This window comes from Bombina bombina, chromosome 4 (assembly GCF_027579735.1).
Source record: "Bombina bombina isolate aBomBom1 chromosome 4, aBomBom1.pri, whole genome shotgun sequence".
NCBI classification, from domain to species: Eukaryota; Metazoa; Chordata; class Amphibia; order Anura; family Bombinatoridae; genus Bombina; species Bombina bombina.
In genome coordinates, this window is record NC_069502.1 from 854339135 (window position 1) to 854365514 (window position 26380).

Genomic DNA, 26380 nt, shown 5'->3' on the forward strand with positions numbered 1-26380 from the left:
TTTTGAAAGAGAAAAATATACACTATCAAGATGTGCTAGTATAAAAGTGAAGGCACATCAGTCAGGAGACAGTCCTATAATAACTGCAAATAGGGTTGCAGATCAGGCAGCAAGAAAAGCAGCATTGGTGGGTAAACCATATCTTCAAGAAGTTTTAGTTTTATCAGCTGTTACACCTGACAATCCTAAAACTGATACATTACAGGATTTGATAAAATTGCAGGAGGAAAATCTAGAAAGAATTCAACACAGAATTATGGTGTAAAGGAAGACTGGAAATTTGTTACCATATGTTCCTAATCCTTTGTGTACAGAAATGGTTAAATTCAACCATGAAGTGTTAGGACAAGTGGGGAGAGACAAATTGTACAGCAAGGAAGTGACACAAGAATGTTTGCAGAATGCGCCTAGGCCAAAGGGACAAAAATCTGTTATGCAAAAAGTAACTTCTTGTTCTTGGGAAGCAATACAAATTGATTTTATTAGGCTTTGCCACCTGCAAAAGGGGGATAGACATATGGGCCTAGATTTGGAGTTCGGCGGTAGCCGTCAAAACCAGCGTTAGAGGCTCCTAACGCTGGTTTTGGCCGCCCGCTGGTATTTGGAGTCAGTGATTAAAGGGTCTAACGCTCACTTTTCAGCCGCGACTTTTCCATACCGCAGATCCCCCTACGCCATTTGCGTATCCTATCTTTTCAATGGGATCTTCCTAACGCCGGTATTTAGAGTCGTTTCTGAAGTGAGCGTTAGAGCTCTAACGACAAAATTCCAGCCGCCTGAAAAAAGCAGGAGTTAAGAGCTTTCTGGCTAACGCCGGTTCATAAAGCTCTTAACTACTGTACCCTAAAGTACACTAACACCCATAAACTACCTATGTACCCCTAAACCGAGCTCCCCCCACATCGCCGCCACTGGATTTAAATTTTTAACCCCTAATCTGCCGACCGCCACCTACGTTATACTTATGTACCCCTAATCTGCTGCCCCTAACACCGCCGACCCCTATATTATATTTATTAACCCCTAACCTGCCCCCCACAACGTCGCCGCCAGCTACTTAAAATAATTAACCCCTAATCTTCCGACCGCAAAGCGCCGCCACCTACGTTATCCTTATGTACCCCTAATCTGCTACCCCTAACACCGCCGACCCCTATATTATATTTATTAACCCCTAATCTGCCCCCCTCAACGTCGCCGACACCTGCCTACACTTATTAACCCCTAATCTGCCGAGCGGACCTGAGCGCTACTATAATAAAGTTATTAACCCCTAACCCGCCTCACTAACCCTATCATAAATAGTATTAACCCCTAATCTGCCCTCCCTAACATCGCCGACACCTACCTTCAATTATTAACCCCTAATCTGCCGAGCGGACCTCACCGCTACTATAATAAATGTATTAACCCCTAAAGCTAAGTCTAACCCTAACACTAACACCCCCCCTAAATTAAATATAATTTTAATCTAACGAAATAAATTAACTCTTATTAAATAACTTATTCCTATTTAAAGCTAAATACTTACCTGTAAAATAAATCCTAATATAGCTACAATATAAATTATAATTATATTATAGCTATTTTAGGATTAATATTTATTTTACAGGCAACTTTTTAATTATTTTAACCAGGTACAATAGCTATTAAATAGTTAAGAACTATTTAATAGCTACCTAGTTAAAATAATAACAAATTTACCTGTAAAATAAATCCTAACCTAAGATATAATTAAACCTAACACTACCCTATCAATAAATTAATTAAATAAACTACCTACAATTAACCTAACACTACACTATCAATAAATTAATTAAACACAATTGCTACAAATAAATACAATTAAATAAACTAGCTAAAGTACAAAAAATAAAAAAGAACTAAGTTACAAAAAATAATAAAATATTTACAAACATAAGAAAAATATTACAACAATTTTAAACTAATTACACCTACTCTAAGCCCCCTAATAAAATAACAAAGCCCCCCAAAATAAAAAATTCCCTACCCTATTCTAAATTAAAAAAGTTACAAGCTCTTTTACCTTACCAGCCCTGAACAGGGCCCTTTGCGGGGCATGCCCCAAGGATTTCAGCTCTTTTGCCTGTAAAAAAAAACATACCATACCCCCCCCAACATTACAACCCACCACCCACATACCCCTAATCTAACCCAAACCCCCCTTAAATAAACCTAACACTAAGCCCCTGAAGATCTTCCTACCTTGTCTTCACCATACCAGGTTCACCGATCCGTCCTGGCTCCAACATCTTCATCCAACCCAAGCGGGGGTTGGCGATCCATCATCCGGTGCTGAAGAGGTCCAGAAGAGGCTCCAAAGTCTTCCTCCTATCCGGCAAGAAGAGGACATCCGGACCGGCAAACATCTTCTCCAAGCGGCATCTTCAATCTTCTTCCATCCGGTGCGGAGCGGGTCCATCTTGAAGCAGGCGACGCGGATCCATCCTCTTCTTCCGTTGTCTCCCGACGAATGACGGTTCCTTTAAGGGACGTCATCCAAGATGGCGTCCCTCGAATTCCGATTGGCTGATAGGATTCTATCAGCCAATCGGAATTAAGGTAGGAATTTTCTGATTGGCTGATGGAATCAGCCAATCAGAATCAAGTTCAATCCGATTGGCTGATCCAATCAGCCAATCAGATTGAGCTCGCATTCTATTGGGTGTTCCGATCAGCCAATAGAATGCGAGCTCAATCTGATTGGCTGATCGGATCAGCCAATCGGATTGAACTTGATTCTGATTGGCTGATTCCATCAGCCAATCAGAATTTTCCTACCTTAATTCCGATTGGCTGATAGAATCCTATCAGCCAATCGGAATTCGAGGGACGCCATCTTGGATGACGTCCCTTAAAGGAACCGTCATTCGTCGGGAGACAACGGAAGAAGAGGATGGATCCGCGTCGCCTGCTTCAAGATGGACCCGCTCCACACCGGATGGAAGAAGATTGAAGATGCCGCTTGGAGAAGATGTTTGCCGGTCCGGATGTCCTCTTCTTGCCGGATAGGAGGAAGACTTTGGAGCCTCTTCTGGACCTCTTCAGCACCGGATGATGGATCGCCAACCCCCGCTTGGGTTGGATGAAGATGTTGGAGCCAGGACGGATCGGTGAACCTGGTATGGTGAAGACAAGGTAGGAAGATCTTCAGGGGCTTAGTGTTAGGTTTATTTAAGGGGGGTTTGGGTTAGATTAGGGGTATGTGGGTGGTGGGTTGTAATGTTGGGGGGGGGGGTATGGTATGTTTTTTTTTACAGGCAAAAGAGCTGAAATCCTTGGGGCATGCCCTGCAAAGGGCCCTGTTCAGGGCTGGTAAGGTAAAAGAGCTTGTAACTTTTTAAATTTAGAATAGGGTAGGGAATTTTTTATTTTGGGGGGCTTTGTTATTTTATTAGGGGGCTTAGAGTAGGTGTAATTAGTTTAAAATTGTTGTAATATTTTTCTTATGTTTGTAAATATTTTATTATTTTTTGTAACTTAGTTCTTTTTTATTTTTTGTACTTTAGCTAGTTTATTTAATTTTTTTTTTTTTTAGCAATTGTGTTTAATTAATGTATTGATAGTGTAGTGTTAGGTTTAATTGTAGATAATTGTAGATAGTTTATTTAATTAATTTATTGATAGGGTAGTGTTAGGTTTAATTATAACTTAGGTTAGGACTTATTTTACAGGTAAATTTGTTATTATTTTAACTAGGTAACTATTAAATAGTTCTTAACTATTTAATAGCTATTGTACCTGGTTAAAATAATTAAAAAGTTGCCTGTAAAATAAATATTAATCCTAAAATAGCTATAATATAATTATAATTTATATTGTAGCTATATTAGGGTTTATTTTACAGGTAAGTATTTAGCTTTAAATAGGAATAAGTTATTTAATAAGAGTTAATTTATTTAGTTAGATGTAAATTATATTTAACTTAGGGGGGTGTTAGTATTAGGGTTAGACTTAGCTTTAGGGGTTAATACATTTATTAGAGTAGCGGTGAGCTCCGGTCGTCAGATTAGGGGTTAATAATTGAAGGTAGGTGTCGGCGATGTTAGGGAGGGCAGATTAGGGGTTAATACTATTTATGATAGGGTTAGTGAGGCGGGTTAGGGGTTAATAACTTTATTATAGTAGCGCTCAGGTCCGCTCGGCAGATTAGGAGTTAATAAGTGTAGGCAGGTGTCGGCGACGTTGAGGGGGGCAGATTAGGGGTTAATAAATATAATATAGGGGTCGGCGATGTTAGGGCAGCAGATTAGGGGTACATAGGGATAACGTAGGTTGCGGCGGTTTACGGAGCGGCAGATTAGGGGTTAAAAAAATATGCAGGGGTCAGCGATAGCGGGAGCGGCAGATTAGGGGTTAATAAGTGTAAGGTTAGGGGTGTTTAGACTCGGGGTACATGTTAGAGTGTTAGGTGCAGACGTAGGAAGTGTTTCCCCATAGGAAACAATGGGGCTGCGTTAGGAGCTGAACGCTGCTTTTTTGCAGGTGTTAGGTTTTTTTTCAGCTCAAACAGTCCCATTGTTTCCTATGGGAGAATCGTGCACGAGCACGTTTTTGAGGCCGGCCGCGTCCGTAAGCAACTCTGGTATCGAGAGTTGCATTTGCGGTAAAAATGCTCTACGCTCCTTTTTTGGAGCCTAACGCAGCATTTGTTTAAACTCTCGATACCAGAGTTAAATTTATGGTGCGGCCAGAAAAAAGCCCGCGGAGCGTTAACAGCCCTTTTCCCGCCGAACTCCAAATCTAGGCCATGGTTTGGTTGTTGTTGATAATTTCTCTAAGTGGGTAGAAGCAGTTCCATTAAAGACAAATACTGCACAAACATTATGGGCATCTATATTTTCTATTTGGGGTTTTCCTAGGATTAATGAAGGTGACCAATGTACTCATTTTACAGGAAAGTGATGCAGGCTCTGTGTGCTTTGTTAGGAATACAACAAAGGTTTTAAGTACCTTATCTTCCATAATCAGCTGGGATGGTGGAGCGTATGAACAGAACTATTAAATAAAGGTTACGCAAGGCTATTTAGGATGAAGAGAAGTGTTGGTTACAACATTTACCTGATATCCTGATTTCCATTTGTTCTGCTCCCAATGCTACAACTCAGGTAACACCTTATGAATGATATGGTAGAGAAATGCATGTAACAAATCCAGGAGACATTATTTATTCCAGGTCCAATAAAACAGTTTATAAAACAAACTGTATGGCTGAATCAGTTCCAGAACAAGTTAAAGGTTCTTAAAAACTTTCAGAAACAGAGGTCCATGGCATGCTGGTTGGGAAGGTCCTTATGTGATTCAGAAAAAGCTATTGTTAGTTATAGCACGTGATACTTGTAACAAAAGAAAGCAACATTCTTTGTGTGTACACATTGATCAATGTAAACCTACAGTTAACTCGCACTTGTTTCTGTTTTACAGATATTGAATGCAATGGCATTCAAAAATGCATATGCACATACGTGTACACTTTTCATACAGGTTTTAAAGAACTTAAAGGGACAGTCTGGTCTGTTTATGAAAAAAACAAAAACTATGCACTTTAAAGACGGAATAATAAAAGGAGCGGCTATCCCTTTAAGAATTAAGGAACTGCTTGAGGGTATAAAAAGCCGGCATTATGGACTCACAAACTGAGCTTGAAAAAGAATTTGAAACGCGTTGCTCAGTTGATCTATATTATATGCTGCTTACTGCTCACAAGCTGAATTTGTGACTCTAAGAACTGTTTTGCAGTTTATGTTCACCTCTACAGGTGTTCTCTTTGGCGCCAATTCCGGATATTCCCCTGGGTCGTTCCTTGTAGTCGGCTGTTGTTTGGGCTGTAAGACAAGTCTGTGAAAAGATCCAACACACACTGGGACCCCTGCTGCTGAGGAGAGTCGATCCAACACACACTGGGACCCCTGCTGCTGAGGAGAGTCGGGCGCGGCACAGATTTCTCGGTACTAAAGTGTAAGTACCGATATTTGTTTGCTTTATAAATACCAAACACCAATTTAAGCGGACGCTTCTGTCTTTCACCTAGACGCCATATACCATTCAGAACAAGCCGGGAGGATCCAGAAGACCGCTATCGTATACTCCGTTTTGTGGAAAGCTTGTGAAGGACGCTTTGTCTGGATATACATCTACATTCCGGAGCCTGTCTAAAAAGTCTCCGTTTGGGCTACAAGAGCAACTTTTTAACTTTTGTCTTTTGTGATTTTATTTTATGTTTAGCAGGTTTATTAGTTAGGACCGGTCACTATTAGATATGCTATAAAATATTAGATATATTATTAAAGTTTTCTGTAGATGAATTATTTTTAAGTTTTATTATTGTTTTGAGTTTATTTTGGGAATTAGTATTATATAAATTTAAATTTTTAATCCCTGCTTCTCAAATGTGTTTTATTTCATGTTTATATAAACAAGCTCATTTTATTTTTTGAGCACTAAATAAATTTATTTACCCTTAAGTTTGAGACAGAATTATTCCTTATAGTGGAATTAGAGCTTAAAAGCTAAATTATTCTAGAGACGCACATGGTTATACATTCTAAATTCTAAGTATAAGACCTTTAGTAGCTGATTACATTCTCCTTTTTATACCATTTACTTTAGCATCTAGTTTTGCGCACTTATATTCTTTTGTAATTCCTTGTTTATCATGGATTACCATATATTGGAATCTTATACAGTCATTTCTAAGGCTTTAGTAAATAAATATTTTTCATAACTGTCATACTTATAAAGTATCAAAGGGGAAAATGATAGAGAATAAAGCCAATATGGCTACACATTATGGCTGATGTATATACACAAGATGGCTGATGTATATGCACAATATGGCTGATGTATATGCACAATATGGCTGATGTATATACACAAGATGGCTGATGTATATACACAAGATGGCTGATATATGCACAATATGGCTGATATATGCACAATATGGCTGATGTATATACACAATATAGCTGATATATATACATAATATGGCTGATGTATATACACAAGATGGCTGATGTATGCACAATATGTCTGATGTATATACACATTATGGCTGATGTATGCACAATATGGCTGATATATGCACAATATGGCTGATATATGCACAATATGGCTGATGTATATACATAATATAGCTGATGTATATACACAATATAGCTGATGTATATACACAATATGGCTGATGTATATATACACAATATGGCTGATGTATGCACACAATATGGCTGATGTATATACACATTATGGCTGATGTATGCACAATATGGCTGATGTATATACACAATATGGCTGATGTATATACACAATATGGCTGATGTATATACACAATATAGCTGATATATATACATAATATGGCTGATGTATATACACAAGATGGCTGATGTATGCACAATATGTCTGATGTATATACACATTATGGCTGATGTATGCACAATATGGCTGATGTATGCACAATATGGCTGATGTATATACACAATATGGCTGATGTATATACACAATATGGCTGATGTATATACACATTATGGCTGATGTATATACACATTATGGCTGATGTATATACACATTATGGCTGATGTATATACACATTATGGCTGATGTATATACACATTATGGCTGATGTATATACACAATATGGCTGATGTATATACACAATATGGCTGATGTATATACACAATATGGCTGATGTATATACACAATATGGCTGATGTATGCACAATATGGCTGATGTATATACACAATATGGCTGATGTATATACACATTATGGCTGATGTATATACACAATATGGCTGATGTATACACAATATGGCTGATGTATATACACAATATGGCTGATGTATATACACAATATGGCTGATGTATGCACAATATGGATGTATTTAGTTAGAGTCACTTTCTAGTAACTTCTGGAATCCCAGCTTCACACACAACCCCCCTCCCCCCTATGGAATGTGGCTTAGTACCAGGTTGTGTGCCGCTCTGGTGACATCTTCACTGCTTTAATGTCTGATGTCACAAAATGTATGTCTTGTTAAACACACCCACTTTATTTTACACAACAAACCTATTTTTACTATAGAATGTAAGAGAATATTCTGGAACTTTGTAGAAATTGGTGTGTATGAGAGAAGTAGGGTATAAAAGCCTGTGCTGAAGCCTTTTTTATCAAACATTGCTAGAACATCTGCATCTATGTCTCCGGTTTGTTACATTTTAATCTGTTACTTGCTGTTCAAGGATTGGAATAAAATAAGGTTGTTTATATCTCTGTGTTTGGGAAGTTCCTGTAACAGTAACCATCTGAGAAAAAAAGGTCGCCAGTACAGAATTTTCCCTTTACTGAGTCATTAAGTATAAAAATGATATGCTCTAATCAATTAAAACATGTATTTTTATGATTATTGACCGTACACTACTGTGTGTTTAACCACACAAAGGGGTCAAAAACAGAGCAGAAACACGACTTGGGACTCGCAAAGCACTGCTGATCCCTAGTGGAAAACGCTGCTGATCCAATCATCAGTGATAGTCGCACAACTCAGATGTGGAATTAGCACTGCTGATTGGATCATCAGATGTGGAATTAGCACTGCTGATTGGATCAGTGGAGTTTTCCGCTCTGTATCACCAGTGCTCTGCAAGTCCTGAATGGTATTTCTACTCTATATTTAACCCATTTCTTGGGGTTAAAAACACAGTAGTCTAGGGTCCATAGTTTTAAAACGACATGCTCTAATGGATTACAGCATTACATTTTTTTTATTATAATGGCACTTTCATATGCACTAATCACCTGTAGCTGCATTTATAGGAACTTCATCCCCCTCAGTCTTCATTTGATCACACACATACGATTCTCCTCTGTGCTTAACTGCTGAGCCATCTGAAGATGCAACATCCATACGCCCTGTACAGTGAGAATATAATTGTATTGTGTGTACCCTACATGCCTCACAGACAACATATGTGCATACTCGCCTGTAACCTGTGTAACTTGTGTGCCTCAGACACAACATATTTCTACACTTACCTGTAAAACGTATTACTCAGACACAACATATGTGTACATCAAACTGTAATCTTCATCCCTCAGACACACCACAAATGCACTCACCTGTAATCTTCATCCCTCTGACACAACATACATGCACACTCACCTGTAACCTTCATCCTTCTGACACATCATACATGCACACTCACCTGTAACCTTCATCCCTCTGACACAACATACATGCACACTCACCTGTAACCTTCATCCTTCTGACACATCATACATGCACACTCACCTGTAACCTTCATCCCTCTTACACAACATACATGCACACTCACCTGTAACCTTCATCCCTCAGACACACCACAAATGCACACTCACCTGTAACCTTCATCCCTCTGACACAACATACATGCACACTCACCTGTAACCGTCATCCCTCTGACACAACATACATGCACACTCACCTGTAACCTTCATCCCTCTGACACAACATACATGCACACTCACCTGTAACCTTCATCCCTCTGACACAACATACATGCACACTCACCTGTAACCTTCATCCCTCTGACACAACATACATGCACACTCACCTGTAATCTTCATCCTTCTGACACATCATACATGCACACTCACCTGTAACCTTCATTCCTCTGACACACCACAAATGCACACTCACCTGTAACCTTCATCCCTCTGACACAACATACATGCACACTCACCTGTAACCTTCATCCCTCTGACACAACATACATGCACACTCACCTGTAATCTTCATCCTTCTGACACATCATACATGCACACTCACCTGTAACCTTCATCCTTCTGACACATCATACATGCACACTCACCTGTAACCTTCATCCCTCTGACACAACATACATGCACACTTACCTGTAACCTTCATCCCTCTGACACATCATACATGCACACTCACCTGTAACCTTCATCCCTCTGACACATCATACATGCACACTCACCTGTAACCTTCCTCCCTCTGACACAACATACATGCACACTCACCTGTAACCTTCATCCCTCTGACACAACATACATGCACACTCACCTGTAACCTTCCTCCCTCTGACACAACATACATGCACACTCACCTGTAATCTTCATCCCTCAGACACACCACAAATGCACTCACCTGTTATCTTCATCCCTCTGACACAACATACATGCACACTCACCTGTAACCTTCATCCCTCTGACACAACATACATGCACACTTACCTGTAACCTTCATCCCTCTGACACAACATACATGCACACTCACCTGTAACCTTCATCCCTCTGACACAACATACATGCACACTCACCTGTAACCTTCATCCCTCTGACACAACATACATGCACACTCACCTGTAACCTTCATCCCTCTGACACATCATACATGCACACTCACCTGTAACCTTCATCCCTCTGACACAACATACATGCACACTCACCTGTAACCTTAATCCCTCTGACACAACATACATGCACACTTACCTGTAACCTTCATCCCTCTGACACAACATACATGCACACTCACCTGTAACCTTCATCCCTCTGACACAACATACATGCACACTCACCTGTAATCTTCATCCCTCAGACACACCACAAATGCACTCACCTGTTATCTTCATCCCTCTGACACAACATACATGCACACTCACCTGTAACCTTCATCCCTCTGACACAACATACATGCACACTTACCTGTAACCTTCATCCCTCTGACACAACATACATGCACACTCACCTGTAACCTTCATCCCTCTGACACAACATACATGCACACTCACCTGTAACCTTCATCCCTCTGACACAACATACATGCACACTCACCTGTAACCTTCATCCCTCTGACACATCATACATGCACACTCACCTGTAACCTTCATCCCTCTGACACAACATACATGCACACTCACCTGTAACCTTCATCCCTCTGACACAACACACATGCACACTCACCTGTAACCTTCATCCCTCTGACACAACATACATGCACACTCACCTGTAACCTTCATCCCTCTGACACAACATACATGCACACTCACCTGTAACCTTCATTCCTCTGACACAACACACATGCACACTTACCTGTAACCTTCATCCCTCTGACACAACAAACATGCACACTCACCTGTAACCTTCATCCCTCTGACACAACATACATGCACACTTACCTGTAACCTTCATTCCTCTGACACAACATACATGCACACTTATCTGTAACCTTCATTCCTCTGACACAACATACATGCACACTCACCTGTAACCTTCATTCCTCTGACACAACATACATGCACACTCACCTGTAACCTTCATTCCTCTGACACAACATACATGCACACTCACCTGTAACCTTCATCCATTTGACACATCATACATGCACACTCACCTGTAACCTTCATCCCTCTGACACAACATACATGCACACTCACCTGTAACCTTCCTCCCTCTGACACAACATACATGCACACTCACCTGTAACCTTCATCCCTCTGACACAACATACATGCACACTCACCTGTAACCTTCATCCCTCTGACACAACATACATGCACACTCACCTGTAACCTTCCTCCCTCTGACACAACATACATGCACACTCACCTGTAACCTTCATCCCTTTGACACATCATACATGCACACTCACCTGTAACCTTCATTCATCTGACACAACGAACATGCACACTCACCTGTAACCTTCATTCATCTGACACAACAAACATGCAAACTCACCTGTAACCTTCATTCATCTGACACAACAAACATGCACACTCACCTGTAACCTTCATCCCTCTGACACAACATACATGCACACTCACCTGTAACCTTCCTCCCTCTGACACAACATACATGCACACTCACCTGTAACCTTCATCCCTCTGACACAACATACATGCACACTCACCTGTAACCTTCATCCCTCAGACACACCACAAATGCACACTCACCTGTAACCTTCATCCCTCTGAAACAACATACATGCACACTCACCTGTAACCTTCATCCCTCTGACACAACATACATGCACACTCACCTGTAACCTTCATCCCTCTGACACAACATACATGCACACTCACCTGTAACCTTCATCCCTCTGACACAACATACATGCACACTCACCTGTAACCTTCATCCCTCAGACACACCACAAATGCACACTCACCTGTAACCTTCATCCCTCAGACACACCACAAATGCACACTCACCTGTAACCTTCATCCCTCTGACACAACATACATGCACACTCACCTGTAACCTTCATCCCTCTGACACAACATACATGCACACTCCCCTGTAACCTTCATCCCTCTGACACAACATACATGAACACTTACCTTACCTGTAACCTTCATCCCTCTGACATAACATACATGCACACTCACCTGTAACCTTCCTCCCTCTGACACAACATACATGCACACTTACCTGTAACCTTCATCCCTCTGACACAACATACATGCACACTCACCTGTAACCTTCATCCCTCTGACACAACATACATGCACACTTACCTGTAACCTTCATCCCTCTGACACAACATACATGCACACTTACCTGTAACCTTCATCCCTCTGACATAACATACATGCACACTCACCTGTAACCTTCCTCCCTCTGACACAACATACATGCACACTTACCTGTAACCTTCATCCCTCTGACACAACATACATGCACACTCACCTGTAATCTGCATCCTTCAGACACAACACAAGTGCACACTCACCTGGGCTGATACGGTCACTGGTTTCAAAATCTGGAGCTTTCACCTGACGCCTCACACACAGATCTTCTGTTATCTCAACTTTCACTATATCAGCGTTATCTTCATCTGTACAAATAAAGAAGATTCAGTTTTATATCCTATGATCTAGTTTTATAACTTTACCATAAAAGAGTTTGTGTATTTCTCAGATAGACAATAGCACCAAATACACACATTGTGGTACTTTCTTCTGTTCTTTTAATTTTTTAGCTTAAAGACTACAACATCTGTACACACCCTCCTGTAAACAGCGTATCTCATAGACAACATCTGTACACACTCACCTATAACCAGCATATCTCATAGACAACATATGTACACACTTACTTGTAACCAGAGTATCTCATAGACAACATCTGTACACACTCACCTGTAACCAGAGTATCTCATAGACAACATACGTACACACTCACCTGTAACCACAGTATCTCATATACAACATACGTACACACTCACCTGTAACCAGAGTATCTCATAGACAACATACGTACCCACTCACCTGTAACCAGAGTATCTCATAGACAACATACGTACCCACTCACCTGTAACCAGAGTATCTCATAGACAACATACGTACCCACTCACCTGTAACCAGAGTATCTCATAGACAACATACGTACCCACTCACCTGTAACCAGAGTATCTCAAAGACAACATACGTACCCACTCACCTGTAACCAGAGTATCTCATAGACAACATACGTACACACTTACCTGTAACCAGAGTATCTCATAGACAACATATGTACACACTTACCTGTAACCAGAGTATCTCATAGACAACATATGTACACACTCACCTGTAACCAGCTTATCTCATAGACAACATATGTACACACTCACCTGTAACCAGCGTATCAAATAGACAATATATGTACACACTTACCTGTAACCAGAGTATCTCATAGACAACATATGTACACACTCACATGTAACCAGCGTATCTCATAGACGACATATGTACACACTCACATGTAACCAGCGTATCTCATAGACGACATATGTACACACTCACATGTAACCAGAGTATCTCATAGACAACATTTGTACACACTCACCTGTAACCAGCGTATCTCATAGACAACATCTGTACACACTCACCTGTACAAAAACAGAAATAGAGGAGCATAGACCGGGTGGTATGCAGGTAAAACAATTTATTTCAAGTTAGCGCCGTAGCGCGACATGAGTGAAGTCAAATATAACAAAATACACAAAAAATGTGGAGGGGATAAACACCCCGGGTTAAACACGGAAAAAATCTATATACACAGAAGGGCTGGAAAATATCAGGTAAACGCGTTTCAGCGTGTAGCCTTACTCATTACCTGTTTTAAAATAGTACATCGTGCACTATAAAACCACCAGCCCTAGCTCCCATTGGTCAGTGGGTACACACCCTTTTTTCCTTCTCCTGACCAATGGAATGCTATAAATTACGTCAGCTCCATATTACCGATCAGAAAGAAGCATTAAGCAACATTGTAGTAAACACAGTACAGATGCACGCATATAATTATTTAGTTATCACTAGACATAAATCGCACTAGCTACTAGCATTCTTATGCAAAACAAACAGTGGAAAAAGGGTAGAAAAGAACGAAGAAAAAAAAAGAAAAAAAAAAAGAAAGAGCCTCAAATTTAGCAGGTGTACATTGACTCGCATAAGAAAATATATAATCATGACGTTACAACAAATACTGTCAGAGTATATTCAGTAATATCAATTACATAGGCTATAGAGATTATCCCTTTGCTGTGAGCCGGTAAGGATAGATCAGGAACACCTGCAGAAAATGGGTTCAAAAGGTATATATATATTAGGTTAGGTATTAAATTGAGCAAATATACATTGTCATAAACCCGTATGTAAAATACAAAAATGGTTAAATACATGGGGAGAGATTCATACATAAGCTCTTGATACTTGTGATACTCATTTATTGAGGAGCCAAGGCCAGGCTCCTGGAGGTGTAATCATAACCTGTGCTAAACTGCTAATTGTTTTTTGTTTATTCGTTCTGTGTGTGCATTCATTTACGGTGGGGCACGAGTGAAGGGGTTAATACGGATGAAGCTCCTTTATCCTTGTTCTCATTACAGACTGCCCAGGAAAGGGACATAGCTCCCTCTGAATATCATAAGATTTTTTCTACTGATAAATCCAATTATAGCCTAATTGCACTATTTGAGGAGTTAGAATTTTTGTTGCTGAAAGAGGATAAACTCAGTTGGGACATTAAAACCCTGAAAAAGTTCCATGAACTTGGCATAATACCTAGGGGACTTAGGTTGAACAAGTTTCCCACGTTCCTAACAGAAGATAAAGTTTTTATTGAACTGTGGAATAGTCATCTTACCACTTGTTCGTTAAAACTTATGCAGCTCATCTGGGAATTTAAAGAGAGATCTTTGGAGGATCTAGCAACAAAAATCAAAGAGGTGCAAAGGGAGCTAAATAATAGGAGCAAGGAACCACACTATCTGAAGTTTGATAACACACTACAGCGTGTAATAGCAGAAGCCAAGGCTCTGTTATTGGAAATAAAGCACAGCAAGTATCTGAGAGATCAATCAGAATACGATTTAAATCGTGTGTACGTATGGAATAGAAAGGATAGACACATTCTAAGAAAGGAACAAAATAAAAACACTTTTCTACCCAATCAACAGCGAAATAACAAACAGAGGCGCAATAGGGGAAGAAGAGTGAATTTTTATGAGAGCGAAGCAGAGTCGTGGGATGAGGGGTCAGGCTCAGGAGGGGAGGAATTACCCCCTAGAGAGCAGACAGTGAGACCTAAGGAAGGTTCAACTCCACCACTAGTACCAATACTGAAGACTCAAGCCGCTCTACCCCATTCACACTACAGAGAGGAACAGCGATGTGTAGACACTGGACCAAGGGAGAAGAGGGACCTGGACAATGCTTAACTGGAACAGGTTTTTTCCATCCCCCGACTAACCACAGAAGGAGGGGGGGGCGGAGGTCAAGGGGAACAACACCAGTACAAGGAGCAGAGAAGGTATCCCCAGAGGAGAGGCCGGAGACGGGGGAACTACAGAACGTACTGAACTTATCTGACACAATACTGAGTAAACCTGAAATAGAGGTACTGAGTCTGGGACTTTCTTTTGTACCAACGGTGGATTTTAATCTATTCAGGACTCTACTAGATATAAATAAATTGATTCGTAACCTAACTTTAAAAAAAATTCTTTCAGAGCAATGAAAGAGAGAGCAATGAGAGCCATGTATCCATTCCTAGTCATACTCCGGAGGAGGGGAGACTCACGGGAGGTATTAGCTCCTGTGATTTCCAAGAATATTGTGATATCAGGGCCCTTGAGCTACTGGAGGAGGAGGGGGGTCCCCAAGAGTGAATACTGTAGTCCCACCTACCTTTAAATCTAAGTAATCATTTTACCCCATCCAGAGTAGGGGGCGTACTTTAGAAACGTTCCAAAAAAGGGTGGAGCAGGATCTCACAAAATTGTATTACTCCTCTAGAAGAGGTCAGGATTATAACATAACGGCCAACCACAAAAAGGCACTTGAAACACTAGCTAAGAATAATGACATAGTGATAAGGGCCGCAGATAAGGGGGGCACTATTGTGGTCCTCAACATTAGTGACTTTAAGAATGAGGCATACAGGCAGTTGAGGAATCCTGATGATTATATCAGCCTGCCAGGGGATCCCACGAGAAAATTTCAGAAACAACTGGCCTCCCTCGTAGATGACGGTGTGGAACTTGGGTACATAGATATGGAAACACAAGACTATCTTTTGGTGCCGAATCCGGCTATAGCAACTTTTAATCATTTACCCAAGGTCCACAAGTCCATTGAGGACGTACGGGGGAGGCCAATTGTGAGTGGGATTGGCTCCCTCCTGGAGCATCTTTCTGAGTGGTTAGATCACATTTTGCAGCCTCTGGTGGGGTCATTGTGGAGTTACTTGTCAGATACAAAACATGTACTGAACCTCCTCTCTCGTGTGGAATGGAAGTCACATTACTTATGGCTTACAGCTGACGTTAAATCGCTGTATACCTCCATACCACACGAGAGGGGGTTACAGGCAGTCCGGTTTTTCCTTGAAAGACAGTATGGTATCACATCGGATTATGTAAATTACGTACTGGAAGTAACCCGATTCCTCCTCAGCCATAATTATTTTGAGTTCGGGGGGGGGGGATTTCTTCCTCCAGAGACGTGGGACAGCGATGGGGGCGAAGTTTGCCCCCTCATATGCCAACCTGTTTATGGGTTGGTGGGAGCTGTCCCACGTCTATGGTGGGGGAAATCCCTTCAGAAAGGACATTATTTGGTATGGTCGGTTCATTGACGACCTCCTGTTTGTATGGGGGGGCACTCCACAGGCTCTCCAAGACTTCATTGCAAGTCTGGATGATGACATTATGGGAATTCAGTTCACCCATGAAATCCAGCCTGACACAATAAATTTCTTGGATGTTACACTAAAGGGCACCACTGGTTGTGGCATAAGTTCCGAAACATATCGGAAGCCCATCTCGGGAAATTCATTGTTGCACGCTGGGAGTTGCCATCCACAGGGTGTGTTCAAGGGGGTGGCCAAGGGCCAATTCATTCGGCTGAAAAGGAATTGTAGTGAGCCCAAGGTCTATGAAAAACAGGCGGATGATCTCGCTAAGAGACTCCGAGATAGGGGCTACAAAACCTCTGTGATAACTGGTGCCAGGAATGCTGTAAAAAGCATACCTAGGAGCAAATTATTAGAACCCCCGAAGGATAGAACTAGTAAGCAGAATGCAGAAGGAGTACTGAAAGATAGAGTAACGTTTTTAACTGAATACTCTAAGCAATATGAGGAAATTTGCAGAATAGTGGAAAAGCACTTTGGATTGCTGGCAGCAGATGACAGTTTACAAGGAGTGGTGGAAAGAGGGGTCAGGTGCTCATATAGAAGGAATAGATCTATTGGCAACTTAGTTGCACCCACCAGACTCAAAAAGACGGGGGCTGTGACATCTTCCTGGTTGAGTGTCAAAGGCACATTTCGATGTCACCATCGTACGTGCGTGGCCTGCGAGAGATTAGTGACAGGGGATACATTCTATTCCCTCACCTCTGGCCAAGAGTTTAAAATTAATTGCTGCCTGAATTGTAGGTCTACATTTGTTATATATGTGATCAGTTGTGAAGCCTGCTCTGTCCAATATGTAGGGCTCACCACCAGGGAGGCCAGAACACGCATAAAAGAACACCTAGCGGACATCAGAGCAGGTGTACTCACCACTCCACTTGTAAACCATTTCTCAGGGATACATTCAAAGGAGATCTCAACCTTCGCTTGGACCATTATTGAACGTATACCACCATTAAAGGGGGGACAGGATAGAAACCGTAAGCTGGGTGAGAGGGAGGTCTTCTGGATCTTCAAGCTCAAAACTAGGGTTCCAGAAGGCCTCAACTCTGAATTTTACCTCATCAATTTTTGGTAAATCCCTTATAGTTACATGTGTATACACACATATTTATGTAAATATATATATATTTTTATAGGAGACACACCCCACGGCAATCCTTGACCCCTCTGGGTGGGTAGCTGGTGGTAGTATCCTGCATCCCTGTTATCCTGTGCTTTGTTTTGGTTTTGTTTGTTCTGTACGCTTTATGCGTTTCTGAGACATCATGGAACCCTCTGACACATACCACACATATCTATTTTTAAGTATATGTATATATATATATATATTTTTTTATATATATATTTTATATGGACTTATTTTGTCATTATATTGTGTCCCGGATATGGTCTCTGTGACTCTATGTGCAGGGCTTCTGCCATGGTGGGTCTGACTCAAAGCCAGTGGTCTGGACCGTCCCTGTGTAAATCATCTCACTAGCCCTGTTACTAATGCCTTCTTTTTGGTAGATACCGTTTGGGCCAGTTGAGATCATGGGGATCATGACAATTGGTTTTGATTACAGACAATCTCTTCTGCATAGTATGATTGTACATATGTATATATATATTTACAAGTATCAAGAGCTTATGTATGAATCTCTCCCCATGTATTTAACCATTTTTGTATTTTACATACGGGTTTATGACAATGTATATTTGCTCAATTTAATACCTAACCTAATATATACCTTTTGAACCCATTTTCTGCAGGTGTTCCTGATCTATCCTTACCGGCTCACAGCAAAGGGATAATCTCTATAGCCTATGTAATTGATATTACTGAATTTACTCTGACAGTATTTGTTGTAACGTCATGATTATATATTTTCTTATGCGAGTCAATGTACACCTGCTAAATTTGAGGCTCTTTTTTTTTTTTTTTTTTTTTTCTTCGTTCTTTTCTACCCTTTTTCCACTGTTTGTTTTGCATAAGAATGCTAGTAGCTAGTGCGATTTATGTCTAGTGATAACTAAATAATTATATGCGTGCATCTGTACTGTGTTTACTACAATGTTGCTTAATGCTTCTTTCTGATTGGTAATATGGAGCTGACGTAATTTATAGCATTCCATTGGTCAGGAGAAGGAAAAAAGGGTGTGTACCCACTGACCAATGGGAGCTAGGGCTGGTGGTTTTATAGTGCACGATGTACTATTTTAAAACAGGTAATGAGTAAGGCTACACGCTGAAACGCGTTTACCTGATATTTTCCAGCCCTTCTGTGTATATAGATTTTTTCCGTGTTTAACCCGGGGTGTTTATCCCCTCCACATTTTTTGTGTATTTTGTTATATTTGACTTCACTCATGTCGCGCTACGGCGCTAACTTGAAATAAATTGTTTTACCTGCATACCACCCGGTCTATGCTCCTCTATTTCTGTTTTTGTCCTTGTTTACGTCTAAGGCCTACAGAGTGAGCACGGACCGGAGGTGGTCACCGTATTGCACACACAGCTCAGGTTTCTCTAACGGGAGGAGGATTGGAAAATGAAGCAACCGCCAGGAAGGGCGGGTATAGGACTCAGCTGAAATACCCCGAAGGAAAAAGAGGCACTTTGTATTGAAGGGAGACGACGGATCTGCAGTCAGCCCCCACTTTTGCCTGATACGTTCCGGAGGTTGACAGGTACGAGTCCCATTATATACATCACACATCTTGCACATGAAAGGCTAGTGGTGCATAACTTGTTTCCAGATCCTTACCGCCATTGTTTCTGTGGGGAACGTTTGGAGGGTGTCCTCCCATTAAGTGACTCTCACTTGTGTACTTTTAACTTGCACCGGATCAGTGAAAAGTGTTCACACGGTGTATGTGTGGAGTTCATGTGATCACACTTCTACATTTTATCCCACGCTCTGTAACACATTTACACTCACCTGTAACTAGCGTATCTCATTAACAACATATGTACACACTCACCTGTAACCAGCGTATCTCATAGACAACATATGTACACACTCACCTGTAACCAGAGCATCTCAGACAACATATGTACCCACTCACCTGTAACCAGGGTATCTCATAGACAACATATGTACACACTCACCTGTAACCAGCGTATCTCATAGACAACATATGTACACACTTACCTGTAACCAGAGTATCTCATAGACAACATTTGAACACACTCACCTGTAACCAGCGTATCTCATAGACAACATCTGTACACACTCACCTGTAACCAGCGCATCTCATTAAAAACATATGTACACACTCACCTGTAACCAGAGTATCTCATTGACAACATATGTACACACTCACCTGTAACCAGCGTATCTCATAGACAACATCTGTACACACTCACCTGTAACCAGCGCATCTCATTAAAAACATATGTACACACTCACCTGTAACCAGAGTATCTCATTGACAACATATGTACACACTCACCTGTAACCAGCGTATCTCATAGACAACATTTGTACACACTCACCTGTAACCAGCGCATCTCATTAACAACATATGTACACACTCACCTGTAACCAGAGTATCTCATAGACAACATTTGTACACACTCACCTGTAACCAGCGCATCTCATTAAAAACATATGTACACACTCACCTGTAACCAGCGTATCTCATTAACAACATATGTACACACTCACCTGTAACCAGCGTATCTCATAGACAACATACGTACACACTCACATGTAACCAGCGTATCTCATAGACAACATTTGTACACACTCACCTGTAACCAGCGCATCTCATTAACAACATATGTACACACTCACCTGTAACCAGAGTATCTCATAGACAACATTTGTACACACTCACATGTAACCAGCGCATCTCATTAACAACATATGTACACACTCACCTGTAACCAGAGTATCTCATAGACAACATTTGTACACACTCACCTGTAACCAGCGTATCTCATTAACAACATATGTACACACTCACATGTAACCAGCGTATCTCATTAACAACATATGCACACACTCACCTGTAACCAGCGTATCTCATTAACAACATATGCACACACTCACCTGTAACAAGCGTATCTCATTAACAACATATGCACACACTCAAGCTCACCTGTAACTAGTCTATCTCATAGACAACCTACGTTAACACTCCTCCATAAGCCCCAAGCCTCAGACACAACACGTGCACTCATCTATAAAATGCTTTCCTTAGACACAACATACATGTACACATACCTGTAACTTGTGTGCCTCAGACATAACATATTTGTGCACTTACCTGTAACCCATATTACTCAGACACAACATATGTGTAACCTTCATCCCTCTGACACAACATACATGCACACTCACCTGTAACCTTCATCCCTCTGACACAACATACATGCACACTCACCTGTAACCTTCACCCCTCAGACACACCACAAATGCACACTCACCTGTAACCTTCATCCCTCTGACACAACATACATGCACACTCACCTGTAACCTTCATCCCTCTGACACAACATACATGCACACTCACCTGTAACCTTCATCCCTCTGACACAACATACATGCACACTCACCTGTAACCTTCATCCCCCTGACACAACATACATGCACACTCACCTGTAACCTTCATCCCTCAGACACACCACAAATGCACACTCACCTGTAACCTTCATCCCTCTGACACAACATACATGCACACTCATCTGTAACCTTCATCCCTCTGACACAACATACATGCACACTCACCTGTAACCTTCATCCCTCTGACACAACATACATGCACACTCACCTGTAACCTTCATCCCTCTGACACAACATACATGCACACTCACCTGTAACCTTCATGCCTCTGACACAACATACATGCACACTCACCTGTAACCTTCATCCCTCTGACACAACATACATGCACTCACCTGTAACCTTCATCCCTCTGACACAACATACATGCACACTCACCTGTAACCTTCATTCCTCTGACACAACATACATGCACACTCACCTGTAACCTTCATCCCTCTGACACAACATACATGCACACTCACCTGTAACCTTCATCCCTCTGACACAACATACATGCACACTCACGTGTAATCTGCATCCTTCAAACACAACACAAGTGCACACTCACCTGGGCTGATACGGTCACTGGTTTCATAATCTGGAGCTTCCACCTGACGCCTCACACACAGATCTTCTGTTATCTCAACTTTCACTATATCAGCGTTATCTTCATCTGTACAAATAAAGAAGCTTCAGTTTTATATCCTATGATCTAGTTTTATAACTTTAACATAAAAGAGTGTGTGTATTTCTCAGATAGACAATAGCACCAAATACACACATTGTGGTACTTTCTTCTGTTCTTTAAATTTTTTAGCTTAAAGACTTACTGTATATTGTTTATGTGCCATGTCCAGAAAAATATATTGTCCAACAAATGAAGAAAAGATAATTGAGATTAATACCAGTTAACTCACTTCTTCACACTGGAGGTGGTGACACAGTAATGAGCTACTAGCGAGGTATACGGCTTTGTGTTATCATAAGGTAGTTAGACAGAACCCCAGAGTTTGTGAGGTGTAACTTTTTAAATAGTATAATCATATAAACATGAGCTACTCACTAACCTGTGTCTGCTGTGTAACCATCTGAGAAAATATAACTTATTTACATGAGACAAAATGTCACCATCACATCATCTTCCCTTTACTTAATCAGTTTTAATCACCTGTAGCCGTATTTATAGGAACTTTATCCTCCTCAGTCTTCACCTGATCACACACATTCGGTTCTCCTCCGTGCTCAACTGCTGAACCATCTGTAGGCGTCACATCAGTACGGCCTGTACAGTGAGAATATACGTGTGTGTGTGTAAGTAGTTTGTACCCTACATCCCTCAGACACAACATTTGTACACACTAACCACATGTACCTTACACATACTCACTTGCCTGTAACCTGTGTACTTCACACACACAACATACATGTACACTTGCCTGTAATTCTCATGCATCAGAAACACACATGCATATACGCATGTAACATATGTACACACTCACATGAAACAGGTGTAAATCAGACACAACACATATGAACACTTCACTGTAACCCAAGTATCATAGACACAACACATGAGACAAAATGAAGCCATCATAGACTTTTTCAGTTACTTAATATGCACTAATCACCTGTAGCCATATTTATAGCTACTTCATCCGATCATGTACATACGGCTCTCCTCTGTGTTCAACCGCTAAGCCATCTGTAGATGTCACATCAGTACGGCCTGTACAGTGAGAATATTTGTTAAATATAAAACTTACATCAAGTTACCATTTACAAAATTAGCAACAATTTACATTACAAAGCACTTTCTGCACATTTATATAAACATGACAATCTCATCTGATATCTGTTATATGTCACTTGCTTGTAGTCAGTGTCACATTATGCATAGCTCTGTTAGCTTCTGCTAGTCTGTCATTTTCAATTACAATTTTTACCTTCATATATCAGGGCCTGACAAGTTTAAAATTATAGCAGCCAAATATATAGTAGCCAGAAATGTTTTTATTTCTTATTGTGTGTAGAAGATAAAAATGAAATATAATATAAAAAATATTATTTATTAGCTTCAGCATTAATATTAAAGCATATTTATATATAGGAAAGAGAGTACAACAAAATTGTAGATGTGTGGTTCTGAGCTTTGCAAATCTCTGTACAAGAACAGAGCAGGGCATTGTCCAGATAGGGTTGCCACCGGTCCCTTAAAATACAGAACACTTATAAGTTACACATGCTGCAGGGTGTGCAAGGAGGACTATAAATAGTGCTGTCCAGAAACACAATACATGTTCCTCCCTGCAGCATGTGTAACTCATAAGTATCCAAAAAAACATGGCTGAGGTGGCAACCCTATATCCAGAGCACATTTTGTAAGGAGAGTCTAGCACCGTGGCACCTGGGTTACTTGAGCTATGCTCTACCCTTAGTACAGGGGACAATGCATTAACTAACGTACACATCTATATCATGTTATGTTACAATCTCCTCAATGTGTTTAATGTCTTTAAAAGAAGACTAAACACCTATTGCTTTTGTGTAAAGTTGTGCTTTGTCCCATGGTCCCTAGAGAGGCTAAACAGCAAATTGCTGCAAATCAGACAGCTGGTTTAGTTGATTTGCATGTTACAGATTTTGCTTTTTGACCTCTCCTGGGAGCGTAGAACAAACACAATCTTTACACAAACACAAGAGATATATAATGTCCTTTTAAATGACAGGAAAAGTGGCAACATAAATAATGACAGTGTATTGTAAAGCTTATGAACTGCACATAAAGTTCCTTTGACCATTCTTTATAAAATAACATGTTTATCTGCCTCTGTTTCCTGTAATTTAACTTTTTATCGTGATCAGATAATTTATGAGAATTTTCCAGCCAGCTTGTTGTGACACTGCAGCAGTGTGATGTATTGTAAATACAGAGACTGATACTGAGTGTGCACGTGGTGCTGAGAGTGTACATGTGGTGCGGAGTTCATTATTAACAAGACTAAAGAAGAAGCTTAATATAAGCTGCTGTTCAGTAGTAGAGTCTGTAAAGCGACTGCACACTACTGATTGTTATGTCCCTTTAAGACAATCAGATTACCGAGGTTTCTGGTTCGTTATTGTAAATATCCAATTCTGATGACAAAACCAGGTGACATGCACATGACGTCCTGCTTACCTCCGTGTGCATCAGGAAGCTCTGAGGTTTGGTTCTCAGTCTTGTCAGACATTGTCTTGTTCAGCAACTGAATTTGTCAGATATGATTATAATGTTTCTGCTTTACTGGCAAACGCAGTGATCTGTATTGTATGTGATCTTCACAGTAACAGGAGCCTAAACACAGAAAGAGAGAGAGGGTTTTTAGTACATTTCATTGTCATAGGGGAAATTATGAATTATGGGTGAGCAACACCCATATCTGAGATTTATTTTGTGTGAGTTACCCGCACAAGTTATACTGTTTTTTGTTTTGTTTGTTTTTTTAAAAGCAAACCAACCAGTTTTACAACATAATTTTAGTTTACAGAAATACCCGAATATTAAAAGTCATCATATTAAATACAATTTCCATAACATACAAATTATATTATAGATAGGTTCCATTTGCCTCACATACATTCCCAGTATCTTATATAGAGATAAATAATATTTTAGAGAGGATCCCTCTACATATTAGATAAAGGATCCATGTTACTCACACACACACAGGCCTTCCCTAGAACCTTATACTAAGACATAACATATAGAGAGTTACAATCTGTTACATACACACACAGCACCGTATATACAGAGATATAAAACAATAGAGAGGTACCATCTTACACACACACACCACCTTATAGACAGAAATATAATACTATAGAAAGGTACCCTCTGTTACACATACAGCCTTTTGTACATAGACATATAACACTACAGAGAAGTACCATCTAACTTTAGTTTACATAAATATATCATGCCAAATGCAAAACATTTTTTAGATTTTGTATCATTTTCTATAACATACATATTGTATTGCATAGAGGTTTCCTCTGCCTAACACACACAGCTCCCTCCCTAGTACCCTATATATAGATATACATAGATTCCCTCTGTCTCACACACATAGCCTCCCCTGTACCTTATACACAGATATATAAGATTATAGAGAGGTTCCCTTTGTCTCGCACAGATAGACACCCTTTAGTGCAGTATATACAGATATATAAAATTATAGAGAGGTTCCCCCAGACTCACGCAGACAGCCCCCCTTCCCAGTACGTTATATGCAGATATATTATACATGTGTGTCTCACACACAACCTCCTTCAAAAGTACCTTATATATAGATATAGAATGTTATAGAGATGTTCCCTCTGTTTCACACATACAGCCACCTGCCCAATTCCTTAAATAAATATATACAATGTTATAGAAATATCCCCTCTGTTTCAGACACACCGCCCTCCTAGTCACTTATATTGAGATATTTAATATTATAGAGTATCTGGTCTCATACACACAGCCCCCTCTCTAGAAAATTATACAACATATAACACTATAGAGAGGTACCATCTTCCTCACACTCACACCACCTCTCCTCAGCATCTTATACACAGGCATATAACACTACAGATCTGTCTCACACTTACACCACCTCTCCTCAGCATCTT

The 26380-nt window shown here is 40.5% G+C and overlaps 1 protein-coding gene across 1 annotated transcript in view; it reads right to left on the minus strand.

The window, feature by feature from the left end:
- Positions 1-23452, minus strand: part of LOC128657294 (zinc finger protein 79-like) — a 33035-nt gene extending 9583 nt beyond the window's left edge. Inside the window, exons 1-5 of the mRNA XM_053711582.1 lie at positions 23359-23452; positions 22899-23012; positions 22299-22403; positions 12745-12849; positions 8811-8924 (exon numbers count right to left, since the gene is read on the minus strand). Coding sequence (XP_053567557.1) covers positions 8811-8924; positions 12745-12849; positions 22299-22403; positions 22899-23012; positions 23359-23368 — 448 coding nt within the window. The 5' untranslated portion in view covers positions 23369-23452. The remainder of the gene's footprint in view (positions 1-8810; positions 8925-12744; positions 12850-22298; positions 22404-22898; positions 23013-23358) is intronic.
- Between the last annotated feature and the right edge of the window lie 2928 nt (positions 23453-26380).